Source organism: Lolium rigidum, chromosome 6 (genome assembly GCF_022539505.1).
Source record: "Lolium rigidum isolate FL_2022 chromosome 6, APGP_CSIRO_Lrig_0.1, whole genome shotgun sequence".
NCBI classification, from domain to species: Eukaryota; Viridiplantae; Streptophyta; class Magnoliopsida; order Poales; family Poaceae; genus Lolium; species Lolium rigidum.
Window position 1 is genome coordinate 181,777,465 of NC_061513.1, and position 15,043 is coordinate 181,792,507.

At 42.2% G+C, this 15,043-nt stretch overlaps 2 protein-coding genes across 2 annotated transcripts; both read left to right on the forward strand.

The window, feature by feature from the left end:
- Positions 1-4,909: 4,909 nt before the first annotated feature.
- On the forward strand, positions 4,910-13,542 carry LOC124668229 (aminopeptidase P1). Its single transcript, XM_047205404.1, has 16 exons — positions 4,910-5,104; positions 5,232-5,295; positions 5,524-5,663; positions 6,126-6,410; positions 6,520-6,642; positions 6,782-7,042; positions 7,749-7,835; positions 8,901-8,968; positions 9,436-9,502; positions 10,290-10,424; positions 10,506-10,586; positions 11,352-11,406; positions 12,057-12,161; positions 12,258-12,329; positions 12,475-12,599; positions 13,163-13,542. Exons 1-16 carry the CDS (start codon positions 4,991-4,993, stop codon positions 13,328-13,330), a joined length of 1,950 nt encoding a protein of 649 aa, XP_047061360.1. The 5' UTR covers positions 4,910-4,990; the 3' UTR covers positions 13,331-13,542.
- Positions 7,842-8,886, forward strand: LOC124668230 (transcription initiation factor TFIID subunit 8-like). Its single transcript, XM_047205405.1, has one exon. It carries the CDS (start codon positions 7,963-7,965, stop codon positions 8,665-8,667), a length of 705 nt encoding a protein of 234 aa, XP_047061361.1. The 5' UTR covers positions 7,842-7,962; the 3' UTR covers positions 8,668-8,886.
- Positions 13,543-15,043: the final 1,501 nt, after the last annotated feature.

Sequence of the window (15,043 nt, forward strand, 5' to 3'; positions counted from 1 at the left end):
CAAACCAAGGTAGAGAGGCCCACTAGGGGATGGCCGGCCACCCCACCCCTCATATAAGGTGGAGGGACGGCTAGGGTTAGAGGAAGAACAAGTTTAGTCTAAAGATTAGGGTTTTCCCCATTGCGTGTGTTCACGTGTATCATCCCTCCGGGGGTACGGCGCTGCCGTTTATCTATATTATCTGCTGCGAAGGTTCTTGTGTTCTTCAAGGATTGTCTAGCTCAGGTTTGAGGCGTATCGTTCATCGATCCGTTGCTTGCTGGATTCGTTCCCTCTTCTCCAGGCTGCGTTCATCGCGTTGTTGGGAGGATTTACTACCCCGTGTTCTCGCTGTGAAAGATCGGGCATCAACCAAGGAGGATCCACTGGGTTCCCCCCTGATCACCACAATTTTTTTTTGAAATTTAAAACCACTCTATTAAGCAAGCAGCAAGCCGCCTCGTTAAAAACCTTCCAGCCCCCTTGGTATCCTGGAAGGAAAAGAGTGCGTCTAGAACCTGCTGCCGCGATCACACTATAGTTACATCATCAAGGAGAGGTTGGAGGAGGAAGCTTGGAGGTTCATCGACCCATTTACAATCAACTTTAGAATTAAAACACGACCTAGCTATAGTATGAGCTACATTATTCATCACACATGGATAAAACTTGAACTCCACCTTCCCAATGATAACAGCTTTTACTAGGCAATCCGCATAAATTGCAATAGCGTCATTCCACATATAATGGATTACCTCGGTGCAATCAAACTCGGCTTCAACAAAATTACAGTCTTTTTGAATTGCGAGCAAAAGACCCTCCTGCATTGCCATCGCTTCTGCCATAGATGCCAATGGAACTTGTGCAATAAACTTGCTAGAAGCAACAATACAATTCCCACTGTGATCTCTAAGGATAGAGGAAATTGCACATTCCACCACATTCCACCACATTCCACCACATTCCACCACATCATGTACACTGTGTTGCGCAAACCACCACATCCACGGAATTTTTTGGATATTCCACCAGATCTTGCTATAATGAGTTGCAGAAAGGCTAATTCTTGAGTTTAACTTCATTGGCAATAAGTTCAAAGTGGACACATTTAGACAAACTAACTATCATCAAGTCCAGCAAACTCCCAACTTTAGCCTTCAAACAAATTGTTATGTTTGTTTGAGAATTAATTTTTTTTAGCTCAGGCTATATGGAGGCTATTTATTTGAACCTTGCAAAATTTAAGTTAAAACATTTCACAAGAATCGAAGAATACCAAGGTATAGGCAATATGATAATTTACCCATGTGTAAATTTTCAGAATGAAATATACTATATTTTAGGCTCACAAAAATAACAAATCTAGATTTTGTCACTCGTGAACAATATTGAGCAATACACTGATATCCCGAGTTTGTTATTTTGTGAGAATTTTGTCATTTTTTCTGAGGGTCAAATACACTATATTTCGTTCTGAAAGTTTACGCAATGATAGAATTCAACATTTTCTAACGTCTGGATATTTTTTCTGGAAATTTTTAATACTTTGAAATCAAAACTTTTTTAAATGAAGGCTTCACCGATCGCCGCACAAGCCAGCAAATCTGGCCACCGTTGCACGCCACGACCACCTAGACCGCCCGCATGCCTGCACTTCCACCACCACCTAGACTGCCTGCATGCCTGCACTTCCACCACCACTCGACGCACACCACCGCATCCACCTCCATTAGCGAGAGCGGAGCACGGTTTTCACTGGCTGCCCCGTCACCCTAAACTCATCGTCGACTGGATCTTCACCGCCGGAGATCTGTGTGGGATCCCAAGATCCCCCACCCCACATCCCAAACGAGGCCGTCCACCTCCAGGGAGGAGGTCGCCGCCACCATGCCCGGGGCCGCCGCCCCGGCTTCCATGTGATGCGGGCGAAGCATCCCTTCACGCGGAGGAGGAGGCGCAGCAACCGTCCGCCTCTAGGACCCAAGGGCCAAGATCCAGCCACGCCCCACCGCCCCCACCTCGCCTTCCGATCGCCGACGCCGCGCACCACCACCACTAGAGTAGATCATGGGCGCTGCCCCCACCCCCCATGGTCGCGGCCATCTGAAGCCCCCGCTACCGCCATGTCGCGGCGAGGGGAGGGAGGGGCAGGAGGGGGCCGAAGGACGGTGAGGGGGGGCTCCCCGGAGTGGCGCGGCGCCGCCACCCAGGGGAGGGAGGGTTAGGTCGGGGCTACTGGCTAAGATCATGATGTTAATATATTGAAGTGTAATGTTTATTGTCTTCTTATATGGCTGCACCATGTAAAAACTATTTGCATGCACTTGGCTAAAACAACGTCGCGTTGTATTTTTGTTGTTAGGCTAGCTATTAATAGGGAATTAGACTTGCTTGCAACTCATTAGAGCAAGACCTGGTGGAATGCGCAAAATTTCCATGAACCTGGTGGTATGTGCAATACTATGAGCGGGACCTGGTGGAATGTGCAATTTCCTCCTAAGGATAGCACCAGTGGCACCAGTCGAATCATCAATATTGAAAGCTGCGTCTACATTAAGTTTAATATATCTTAATCTTGGTTTCTCCCATACCTTTTTCTCCGGCACATAGGATAATGAGACCGATTTTGCAGAGTTCGCAGATATAGCACGAATAGATGCGGCACATCGATACACAGGAGGAATAGGTTCACCGTGGGATTGTTTTCTCCTAAGCCACCACACATACCAGGCGCCAATATCAACTATCTCCAGGGTCATGATTGAAGAGAATCCAGGAGCAGCAACGGGATTAGCGATTAGCAATTCCTTCAGGACATCAGGTCCAAGGCCATCACCAGTACATGCATTATTGATCAAAGACTCTAATCTCAACGCCTTCCAGATATCTGCTGCCCCATCACATTTGAAAATCATATGGAGAATATCCTCATCATTAGAATTACATAAAGGGCAAATCCCAGAGGTTCCAATATGCCGATTGAACAGAATAGACTTCAGAGGCAGTATACCATGCATAGCCCTCCAACAAAAGATTTTTACCTTTGCAGATACATTTAATTTTCATAGGATTCTCCAAATGGGACTATTAAAATATGTACCTTGAATAAGAGATCGACATGTAGTGCCATTAAATTGGTGTCGCCATTCAATATGGTATGCGGATTTTACCGAAAAAACTCCAGATTTAGTAGCATGCCAAGCAATGAAGTCATCAAAAGAGTTGTAAGCCAAAGGAATCTGGAGAATACGCTCAACATCCACATGGTTAAAAATCGAGGTAAGGATATCATGCTCCCACTGTCCAGTGTAGGGATCAATTAGATCATTCACCATTGTAATATCAGTTCCTCCACGCTGAGAAGACACCCTACGATCAGGGCTAGTTGGGATCCAAGGATCACTCCAAATATTAACCGACCTACCATCATCAACCCTCCAAATATAACATCTTTTAAACATCTGAATGCCGACAACAATGCTTTGCCATGTGAATGAGGATCCCGATTTTGGCCCTGCTTTCAAGATGTTGCCATCTGAATAGTACTTCTCTCAACACTTGAGCACAAAGAGAATTTGGATCAGCGATCAACCTCCAAACTTGTTTTGCCAACATTGCCAAGTTGAAAGAGTGGAGGTCACGAAAACCCGTGCCACCCTCTCTTTTCGGAAAACAGAGTTTCCACCATGCATACCAGTGCATTTTCTTTCCTTGATCATCATCTCCCCACCAATAATGTGCAATAACATCGGTGATTTTCTTGAAATATTCTTTGGCAAAAGAAAGACCCCCATTGCATAAATAGGTATAGCTTGAGCAAGTGCCTTGAGAAGAATCTCCTTACCACCCATAGAGAGAAACTTTTCCTTCCAACCTTTTAGACGTTGCATAATTCTTTCAACAAGGTGCAGAAAACAGTCACTTCTGTCAGCTCCAACAAGTGCTGGCAGCTCCAAATATTTATCAGAAGAAGACCACAGTTGATCGATCGAGCGCACAGTCAGGCGGATGAGCTAGACACTTGGTCAATGTTTGGGATATTGGAATGTCCATCATATCATTCACTCAATGATTATTGCCAATGATATGTGTGTCTATGATCGGGAAACCTCGATCATCGATTGATCTTAGTGAACAAGTTTGTGAATACTCGCTAGGGAACCTTGGTTTATTTACAATACCACATGTGCATCAATGTTTCCGATTAATGCAGTTATAGCATGACACGGAACTATAATAAACTATTGATATATAGTAATAAATACTATTTATTATTTACCTCTAAGGCACTATATCCAACACTCGGGCCCTCGACGACGTGGTAAGTACACCCATTACCAAGCGTCGCACCGGCGACGAAGGACGCCGAGGGAGGAGAAGAGCTTCGTCCGCTGCCGAGCCGGTACACGCAGGGGTCCAATCTCGTCGCACGCGGGTAGGCCATCCGCGTGCTGCATCTCGCCGTTGACCGGTAGCCTCGGCCCAAGCCCGGGAGCTCATGCCGCCGCAGTTCTCGATGGGGCGTCGTGCGGCTGATCTGCCCCACGTCGCTGCACGTCCCGACCGCTCGCCCCCTCCACAGATGGTGCCAACGATGAGAAGAAAGAGATGGACAGGAGAAGAAGATGAATCTGATATGCGGGCATGTCTTGTCAGTGAGAGAATTTGTATTCCTGGCGGGGATTACCATTTTTTCAGTGACGCAAACAGATCCAGGGTTAGATTTAGATCGGAATTGTATAAACGGCAGGGATTTAAAGTTTGGTTTCATTTGACCGAGCCTCTACGAAAATTCCGGGTTGCTTGTACGTCAGCTCCGCCATTGCTTGTTTCGCTCGGATACCGGGTTTGAGTCGTGTCAGGTCACGACTCTAAATACGGCTCAATATTATCTTGCTCAGCGCTGTACTGTACTGTACTGCGGGCAATATCAAAACTCCTCGAAACTCGACGCAACAGAACAAACAAACGAACTCCGATATCCCCGACGAGAGTGACGGAGAGGCGGACGATGACGACTTCGGCGGCGGCGAGGGACCAGCACCTGGATGAGCTCCGCGCGCTCATGGCGGCGCACTCGCCGCCGATACACGCGCTCCTCGTCCCCTCCGAGGACGCGCATCAGGTCCTTACCCCCGCCGCCCGCGCCGATCAGATCCGTCCGGGCTAGATTGCGCCGGCTTGAGGGTTTTATGATCTCTTTCTCTTCTGTTCTACTGTGTCTGATGATTTACAAGGATTTTCCCATGCAGAGCGAGTATGTTTCGGAGCGGGACAAGCGGCGGCAGTTCATCTCTGGATTCACTGGGAGCGCTGGTGAGTGCGGGCTTAATTCATCTGTCCTCTTAATTTTGTAGTCGATCGCTCCTTCCCGGATTGCAACAGTTTAGAGTTTAGACATGGTTAACGCAGCACGAATGGCTATCTTAATGTCGTAGTAAGTGTGGGTGCTGCATGTCTGATGTTCATTTATATCCTTCGAATTAGTTATCCCTAGGAGTTGGTTAGTTCCTTAGTTGGTGTGTCACCATAATTCCTATACAGGGTTGGCTCTTATCACTGCAAAGGAGGCGTTATTGTGGACAGATGGACGGTACTTCTTGCAGGCCACACAACAACTCAGTGACCGCTGGAAACTTATGCGCATGGGAGAAGACCCACCAGTTGAAGTATGGATAGCTGATGTAAGTATTGACCTTCTTTCCTCAGAACATTTCCAATTCAACTTTGTAATCTACCGCACAAAACCCATAGCTGATGAGGAACCTACCATGTTGTCGGTTTTGAATTATGCCACACAATGATGTGAAACTGAGATGTAGTTTTCTTTCACAGTTGCAATTTGTCTCGTTAGAATTCTTTTATACAGATATAAATGTTGAGTTTCAGCATCTAAGTGAATACATGAAGCGGTCTGTAAACTTTTGCTTGTTATTTCGTCAAGAGTTGAAGGATATATCAAAATTGTGAATGCCTTGATGTCATTGCCATCTCACCATATTAAACTGAAATTAAAAAGCTACTGTACTTGATTTTTCTGTTCTTAACAACTTATATATCGGGATAGTTTTTTTTTGTTTCTGATGAGTATTACTATCTATAACTAACCCTGTGAAAAAATACTAAACCTGCTATCTGGCTGTCAGAATCTATTGGATGGAGCGGTTATTGGAATTGATTCATGGTGCATCTCGGTTGACTGTGCTCAGAGATATGAACAGGCATTTTCAAAGAAGAATCAAATGTTGCTTGAACTTTCTTCTGACTTGATTGATGAAGTATGGAAAGAGCGTCCTCCCAATGATGCTCTACCAGTAAATGTCCACCCCGTAGAATTTACTGGGCGTAGTGTAGCGGAAAAGATAAAGGAGTTAAGAGAAAAATTACAACATGAAAAGGCTACTGCCATTGTAATTACTGCTCTTGACGAGGTATATATCTGTTTTATTCATTTATTACAATCTATTAAATTTAGTATGTCTTAATTTCTCAAATGGTTGTACGATGTGTTGCCATTTCAAATTTTTTCTTTCTTTTTAGGTTGCTTGGTTGTACAACGTTCGAGGAGATGATGTGCATTATAGCCCGGTGGTTCATTCTTATGCAATTGTAACCTTGCACAATGCCTTCTTTTATGTGGATAAGAGAAAAGTAACAAACGAGGTCAGTGAATGACATGAATATTTGGGCAACGAATACACTGAATATTTATTCGTTTGCAACTCCCTTGTTTTGGTGTTAATGCTGATCATATTAAATGGGCTGCAATGCAATATACCTGTGTCGTCATTCTTTGGTGCAGGTTGAGAACTACATGGCTGGAAACGGTATTGATATTAGAGAGTACCATATGGTTCAACCAGACGTGAGCTTGCTTTCGTCTGGACAGCTACAAGGTTCTGTAGTTAATGGTAATTTGCACGTGGAGAAGGATATCAAGGGGCAGGAGCATTCAAAAATTTGGATTGATTCAAATTCTTGTTGCCTTGCACTCTACTCAAAACTCAGACAGGATCAAGTTTTGATGCTGCAATCACCTATTGCTCTACCAAAGGCTGTCAAGGTTTGTTTCTTTTTCTCTTTTAATCATGTGTTGAACATAAATTTTGTGTGCATGCAATTGCCTTTAGCTTACTCAATAGACTATGGCCTAAAAACTCTCTCTCCCGAAATCTCACAGTGTTGAGAAAGTTTGTACTTTACGATCAAGCATGGGAACTTGGCAGTTGCATGTGGGTAGTATGCACTGGGTATATGAGCTGAGTAACTTCAGGGGCACTGAGAGTTCGGGAGGCAGCAATGAAGAAAAATAATTTTTCATTGAGTCACATAAATGGCTAGTTCATTTGTTATCAAGTACAATGAAGCGTTAAAAGTATTATAATTGTATGTACAGCTAATTAAAGGCACTGATCTAATCCCTTTTGTTGAGAACATGTATCATCACATAAAAATAAAAATCTTTCATGTTAACATAGCTTAGAAGTACATCCTTGTAGTATTTATGCAGAGCGCAATTACAATAGTTTGCACTAGAAGTATATCAATACAATAGTTTGCACTAGAAGTATATCAATACGGCAGTTTGCACTAGGAGCATATCTTGTTCTAGTATTGTTTGTTTGTTTCATACTGCATTTGTAAAAGCTCATAGTGTGCATTTAAGTTAGTATGTGTGTACGTAAGATTAGCAATATATCCTTGCAAATTTAATCATTTAGCATATTGTTTTGCCTAAAGATTTTAGTTTCTTTGTAATGATTATATAGAATCCCATGGAGCTGGATGGTTTGAGGAAGGCACACATTCGTGATGGAGCGGCTGTTGTTCAATACCTGGCTTGGCTGGACAATCAGGTCAGTATAAATATATTTCTTATTTCTTATACTAGTATATACTGCATGAGTTAAAACATGGCATAAACCTAGCGCTTCCCAGGATCATACCTATAGGGTTTTAAGCCACCTCGCCTCGCCACCATGTATGGGAACTCCAGCAAGGGATCCTAGTGACGCAGATGCGCCCCTGCATGGCCCCCAACCTGCAGCTTCCACCATCCTCACTGCGCAGATCCTCCACACATCTGGCTTCTCAGCTGCCAAATCTGCTGCCCTCCATGCCCTCTCCGACATCACCTGCCGCTACATCACCTCCTTGGGCCGCACTGCCGTGGCCATTGCCGAGGCCCGTGGCCGCACAGAACCCAACCTGCTCGATCTCATCCTCTCGCTTGAGGACCATGCACTTGTTGGTTTCCTGGGTGCATCTGACCCTACTCGCCCAGTCCTCCGCTCCGGCGTGCTTTTGGAGCTCGTCGGATTTGCACACTTGGTAAGAGAGGTGCAGTTTATGAAGCTGCGGCCGAGGATGGGAGGATGGGATTCTCACCGAAAAGGGTGGGAGAGCTTTGCAGCAGCAGGGAAGGAGCCACCACTGAAACATGTGCCTCGGTGGCTGCCGTGCTTCCCCGAGGAACAGGAGGCGAAGTTGGAGGCCAAGAATGAAGACGAGACTAAGGCGAGGTGGGAAGTATGTAGGGTAGTTGAAGTGGAGGCTGAGCAGATGTCGAAGGTGAATGGTCATTGCATGGAGGGCAGGGGAGCGGTGCCAGAGAAGAGGGATAAGGTGCAGTTTCTCATGTATGGGAAGAAGCGGAGGTGGGAGTCGAAAAGTGCGGTGGTGGATTAGAACTTCTTGTGGAGAAGTATGAAAACTTATGGTAAAATTGCTTTGAAACTGGCGGTTGAACTCATGTTATTGCAGTAGACATAGCATGATGAATTTACATCTGAGAATCTGAGTATCTGACATGGAGCTTGTATAATGATGTAGCATGTTTACTAAGGATCCTGTTCAATATGTTAGCTGTTATTCGCTTTTTCTTATGTTATTGATCTAATTTCGTATTCCTCTAATGGTAGATGCAAGAGCACTATGGGGCCTCTGGTTACTTCAGTGAGGCAAATGGATCACAGAAAAAGGAGCATTTGTAAGTTTCCCCTATTATACTTGCAGTTTGTTTTTGTGCATCCTGTGAGCTGTTTTAGTGTATGCAAATGTAGAGTCAAGCATTATATATACTTCAAACTTCTATATGTTGAGTATGCTGCTAGCCATGTTACTTACTTTTCTGGAGTTGGAATATTTATAGAAGTGCCTATGTCTTATACTATAAAACTGTAAGCGGCTTCATGATAAACTTGAACTTATTAACTAGGTCTATAGGTGCATCCCATGTAATCCAAGTTCCAACCATCAGGATGATTTTTCACTTTGCATCTTAGTCTTGAATATCTTGCATCTATGCTAGATGACGTATTTACCAATTTATTTGAATTTCATCTCTGGCCCCACATTGCTTGCGCCCTGCATTGCTTATGTTTTACTGTTGTTTATTAGAGACACAGAGACCAGTGTACATTTGATTGTGTTAATCTGTTCTTTTTTGTCTTTCAGGGAAAAAGTAAAACTTACCGAGGTTTCTGTCAGTGATAAACTAGAAGGCTTCCGTGCGGAGAAAGAGGTATGCTGCAGTTTTTGTGGAATTTGCCAGCCCAGCAAAAGTCACCTGTAGTAATTATGAAATTTTCTAAATGGAACCATTATTCATGTTCTTGTGAGCCAGTTTTACCGACTTCTCTAACTACACATTATATAGTTTGAAACAATTGTAAACTGGGTCTTGAGATAAGGCACCCAGGTGCTTGTTAATTTTATTTGTAACTCTAAGAGGGGTGTTTACTTTCTTTGCGGTAATTCAGTAAATTATAACTGCGAAGTTACTATGTTGAGATGACATTGATGACTAATATGTGGTATTGTTATGTTTTCTTTTGGAACATTGTATCTTGAAATACTTGTTCATTTGGAACATCATTTCTTGAACAACTTGAACATCTTTTCTTAGCATATTTGTAGATGAATATGTGCATATTTCACATTGTATCTTGAAATACTTGTTCATTTGGAACATCATTTCTTGAACAACTTGAACATCTTTTCTTAGCATATTTGTAGATGAATATGTGCATATTTCAAAACCCATTCCTACTTGTTCATTTGGAACATCATTTCTTGAACAACTTGAACATCTTTTCTTAGCATATTTGTAGATGAATATGTGCATATTTCACATTGTATCTTGAAATACTTGTTCATTTGGAACATCATTTCTTGAACAACTTGAACATCTTTTCTTAGCATATTTGTAGATGAATATGTGCATATTTCAAAACCCATTCCTTGTGAGGATTTTGCGTTCAGTATTTTGATACACAGCGGTTTTGACCACTCATTATATGTTTCTGCAGCATTTTAAAAGTTTGAGTTTTCCTACGATTTCGTCTGTGGGCCCAAATGCAGCAATAATTCACTATTCACCTGAGGCAAATACATGTGCTGAGCTTGATGCTGATAAAATATATCTATGTGACTCTGGGGCACAGGTTGAGTACATATCTGTCTCGAACTGTTTCTGTTTGCAGACTTCTTAGGATCTAATGACTTTACTGCTGGTATACTTGCAGTACCTGGATGGTACTACAGACATTACAAGAACTGTACATTTTGGTAAACCCTCAGAGCATGAGAAGTCATGCTACACAGCTGTAAGTTTAATTTTGAATACTTAATTAGTTCTTATAATTTATAATTCACTATGAGATATAATGTCATCCTCTACGTTTTTTTATATTTATTTCCTCAAGCATTGCGTTTTCACGTGTTCTCTTTGCATGCTTCACATTATGAACTCTCCACTTTCGGAGTGAAAGGATGCCACGCCTGACTTGCCTTGACTGTCCAACAAGCAGTTTTGGGCCTTGAGCTTACTGCTTAACCTTGTTATTGCGGTAGTAGTTTAGTCCGTGAGATGGTCTTGTTTTACTAAACACTCTAAATTTGATCGTCATGCAAGAAGCAGACACCACCTAACCTGTTTCCTCAGCTACTATAGTACTTTTACACCAAACTATCTGTGTTCTGAATGTCTGTCCCATTATTCTGCTTTAAAAAACACTTTTTAGTAATAATCTACTAATAAAGTGTCAGGTTGATATTTGAAGTAAGATTGCCTCCTCTCGCCCCCTTATATATAACAATCTTCAAAAATCTCCTTTTATTAATCACATTTACTGTCTGGGCCTCACCTACAGTTTTTGCTAAAAAATTGAAGAAGGCATGCTATTTATTTCCATAAAGTAAACTAATCCTGATCTTAAAAACTATGCTTATGTTTGATACCTTGCTGATACCAAAGTATAGGCATGCTATGATCATTCACATGTAGATAATTCGTACATTAATGTTGATTATTCGAACTACTTATGTGTGATCCCTGCTGATACCATAGTGATATTGAATGTTAAAAATAGGTTTTGAAAGGCCACATCGCGCTAGATGCTGCTGTGTTTCCTAATGGGACGACAGGTGAGTTGTTTCTCATTGATCTTACAAATCGTGTATCCTGTCTGAAGTTAGGTCATAGGAGGACACTATCCAATGTAAAAATAGCGCCTTGCAATTTATGGGGTGTAGTTACTACAAGGAAAACAAAATAATTATCTCCAAAGCTAATTATCTTCCAGAACCTTGCTGGTTAATATAAGTTGTGCTCCAGTTTGTTTGTGGTGAGTCAGAGGTTACCCAGTTATAATGTCCTAAAGTTATTCACGTCTTTTGACTCTGTTAACCTTTTTCAGAGATTTATTGATATTGAAACATATCATATTGTGATAATAATAATAATTTCTTTACAACTGGGTTGATAAATATGGGGAGAATGAGCACCAAATAATGGACATTTGTACAGTTGAGCATTAGCATCATAAAAAATGTTTTATCATGGATGCTGAAAGCTTCTCCCTCTGATACTTCAATCTTCAAATGGGAACTCCATTGACCACTGAAGTTCTGTAGATAATAATGAACTACTGGCCACTTGAGATTAATCGCTATACTTCCAAAGTTAATTATTTGTACACCAATCCACCTGCATGTTATATGTATGGAAAAGATAATTATTTTATTTTTAAATTATTTGTCACTAGTTTCATTGTAAGACTCAACGTTGCTTGTAGGGCATTCTCTTGACATTCTTGCTAGAACCCCACTGTGGAAAAATGGTCTTGACTACCGGCATGGCACAGGCCATGGAGTCGGATCTTATTTGAATGTTCATGAAGGTCAGATTGGTGGCAGATCCTCTTATTTTCTCTTCACTCATCTGAATGAATATGTCATGAATTTTTAAACAAACTTTCTTCTTTTCATTTAATCAGGCCCTCATCTAATTAGCTTCAGACCTTCTGCTCGAAATGTACCACTGCAAGCATCAATGACTGTAACCGACGGTCAGTGAAGATCTGAGCCAACACTGCTATTTTTTTTACTGAGAGCTGTTTACACTTTGAAAAATGGATACACTTGGTATCCAAGTATTAATCTTGCTGTCTCAAGATTTTAGGGAGCATAAAGTTGCATAATCTTTTGTTGCAGAGCCTGGTTATTATGAAGATGGAAACTTTGGTATAAGGTTGGAGAATGTTCTTATTGTCAAAGAGGCCGATACAAAATTTAATTTTGGAGCGAAGGGTTTCTTGTCATTCGAACATATAACATGGGTAAGCATTGCTCGTTCATTTTCCAGCACAATAGATGTTATTTCCTTTCTCAACTTTGAGCATTACTTGTCCTGTGTTATTTCATTCCAATTGGGACTTTTAATTAAGTAGCTAATATAGCCAACATTGTCATGGGAAAGTAGCTGCTTTCCTAGTCTCAGCTTTGTGATAAGGGTCTTGAATTCACAATTTTTTGAGCCCGTAAATTCTATCCATTTCTACATTCTCTTAGCTGGCTGATTGGCTTCTTATCCAAGTCAGTCTATTCTCTGTTTTTTTTTGTCGGTATTAAGTATGTAAGCTAGGATCTGATACATGATGAAATGGGCAACATGCGTCCTAGCAATGAATCCCTTAAGAGGTCCCTTTGAAAAGGGAAGTAGGGCTTCTATAAGTCCTGCAGCGACGAGGCTCACATTACTTGTCAGTGATTGCAAATCTAACATAGCAAACTCTGCAGCCCCACCGGCATACAAATTGTTGTATCCACCCGTTCACTTGTGCATTAATATGAAACAATAATAATTCCTAGTATATACTGATGAATTCCGTCCGTTATGCAGGCTCCATACCAGACAAAACTGATGAACACTGCCTTGATGACCCCTGCGGAGGTGGAATGGGTAAACTTGTACCACTCTGACTGCCGGAAAATCTTGGCGTCTTATCTGAATGATGAAGAGAAGGAATGGCTGCGGAAGGCCACCGAACCCATTACTATGAGCAGTTAAGCCAGACACTCCATGGCTACCGCTGTTGTGCAGCATGCGTGGATAGATGGCTGCTCCACGACTGCAATCAGTGTGAATACCAGCAAGTCTTTGATTCGTTACGTATTTCGTGCTTCCAAGTAGAGTGAGGCCGGAAATGAAAATGATAAATGATACTGTATGTTGCAAGATCAATTCAATATCTTCCAAATAAAAAAGATTAGTTCAGTTCATCCTGGCACACATTTTTCGTCCTTTGATATTCTGGGACACATGAGATCCAAAACAATTCTCCTTAAAACTGAGCGTCCATTGTGTTTCATTTAACTAGGCAGGATAACTAGAATTGACAAGTGAATATGTATTTCACCTCTGACTGGCTAGAGAGAGGATAGAGGCACGTATAGGGACGCGTTTGGTTGCATATGCCCGATTTGAGTTTGGTCGCATGTTGTTCTTAGCTTCACCTATATGTTAACACCTATATGTTAACATGGTGACTTACTTTACCACCGCTGTTCACGTCACCGGCATGAACGACAAACCACCATGAGACTGTCACCGGTATGAACGACAAACCACCATGAGACTGTCGTTCATGCCGGTTAGAAGCATCACCATGGTGCCGATGACGTCATCGAACATCACCGGTCATGCCGGTCACAAGCATCACCAAGTCGCCGACCACAAAGACGAACATCACCTTTCACGCTAGTCAAAGCACCACATCGATGACCACGAAGCCTGACGCCATCATACTGATGTCGTCCACGCCGCATGTCACGACGGTGTGAAAAAAAAACACTGTGACATCGTTGTCCATGATGCTGCGTTAATGTCATTGTTCATGTTAGCTGGACAACACCATGCCGTGACGCCAGCATATCAAGACGGCACGTGGAAATAACACCATGCTGCCACCGATGACGAGGATGGTCACCACCATGGATTATCACCTCTCACTTCGTACCTATCATCATCACGTCGTCGTCCATGAAGATGGCAAGTGAGAAGTTGAGCAGTGCAAAATATACTCACACATACTAACGAATTAGAGTATACCAGCGAGTCATTTATCTATCCGTCTATGTCCATCGAAACAAATATCTTTCAACACAAGAGTCATGCAGGATGGTGAGGTGAACCTGCTCAAAGGAAATTTCAAACGGTTGAGTGCGTGCGATAAATTTAGCAAAATTCGCTCAAAACTTCATACACAAAATTTACGATTACGGCTGACGTAACTCGAAACCGATTGTCAGAATTGATTGATATCATCGACACACATCTTTCTCATATACAACATATTTTGATTCGAAATACAATTGTGTTGATTTGAAGAGAGGGTGTGTAGAGTAGTTTAACTGTTTAAGGGAGAGTGAGTGGATGCTATATATCAACCTCGCACGCATCTTTTTTAAATACAACTTATTTTAATTTAAAATACGGTTATGTTGATTTGAAGAGAGGGTGTGTGGAGTAGTTTAAGGAAGAGGGAGCGGAAGAGAGGATGTGTGGAGTAGTTTAAAGGAGGATGTGTGCAGTAGTTTAAGGAAGAGTAGCGAAAGCTACGGTAGAAACGGCTGATTTGAGCGTTCCTCCCGAACCTGTTCGTTTCACAGGTGTGATTTAAGAACGAGTTCGTGTCAAAGGAGTCCACTAAACCAAACTGGCCAAAAACTATTATACCTCGGATGCGAGTCAAGAGAAGCTCAGGATACCAAACAGGCTCTA

Bases quoted from the DNA above. Each gene is read 5' to 3' on its own strand.
- LOC124668229 (XM_047205404.1), top strand. From the start codon at position 4,991: ATGACGACTTCGGCGGCGGCGAGGGACCAGCACCTGGATGAGCTCCGC. The intron at 10,587-11,351 runs GTAAGTTTAATT...TGTTAAAAATAG, and splicing joins AGAAGTCATGCTACACAGCT to GTTTTGAAAGGCCACATCGC. The intron at 12,600-13,162 runs GTAAGCATTGCT...TCCGTTATGCAG, and splicing joins CATTCGAACATATAACATGG to GCTCCATACCAGACAAAACT.
- LOC124668230 (XM_047205405.1), top strand. From the start codon at position 7,963: ATGGGAACTCCAGCAAGGGATCCTAGTGACGCAGATGCGCCCCTGCAT.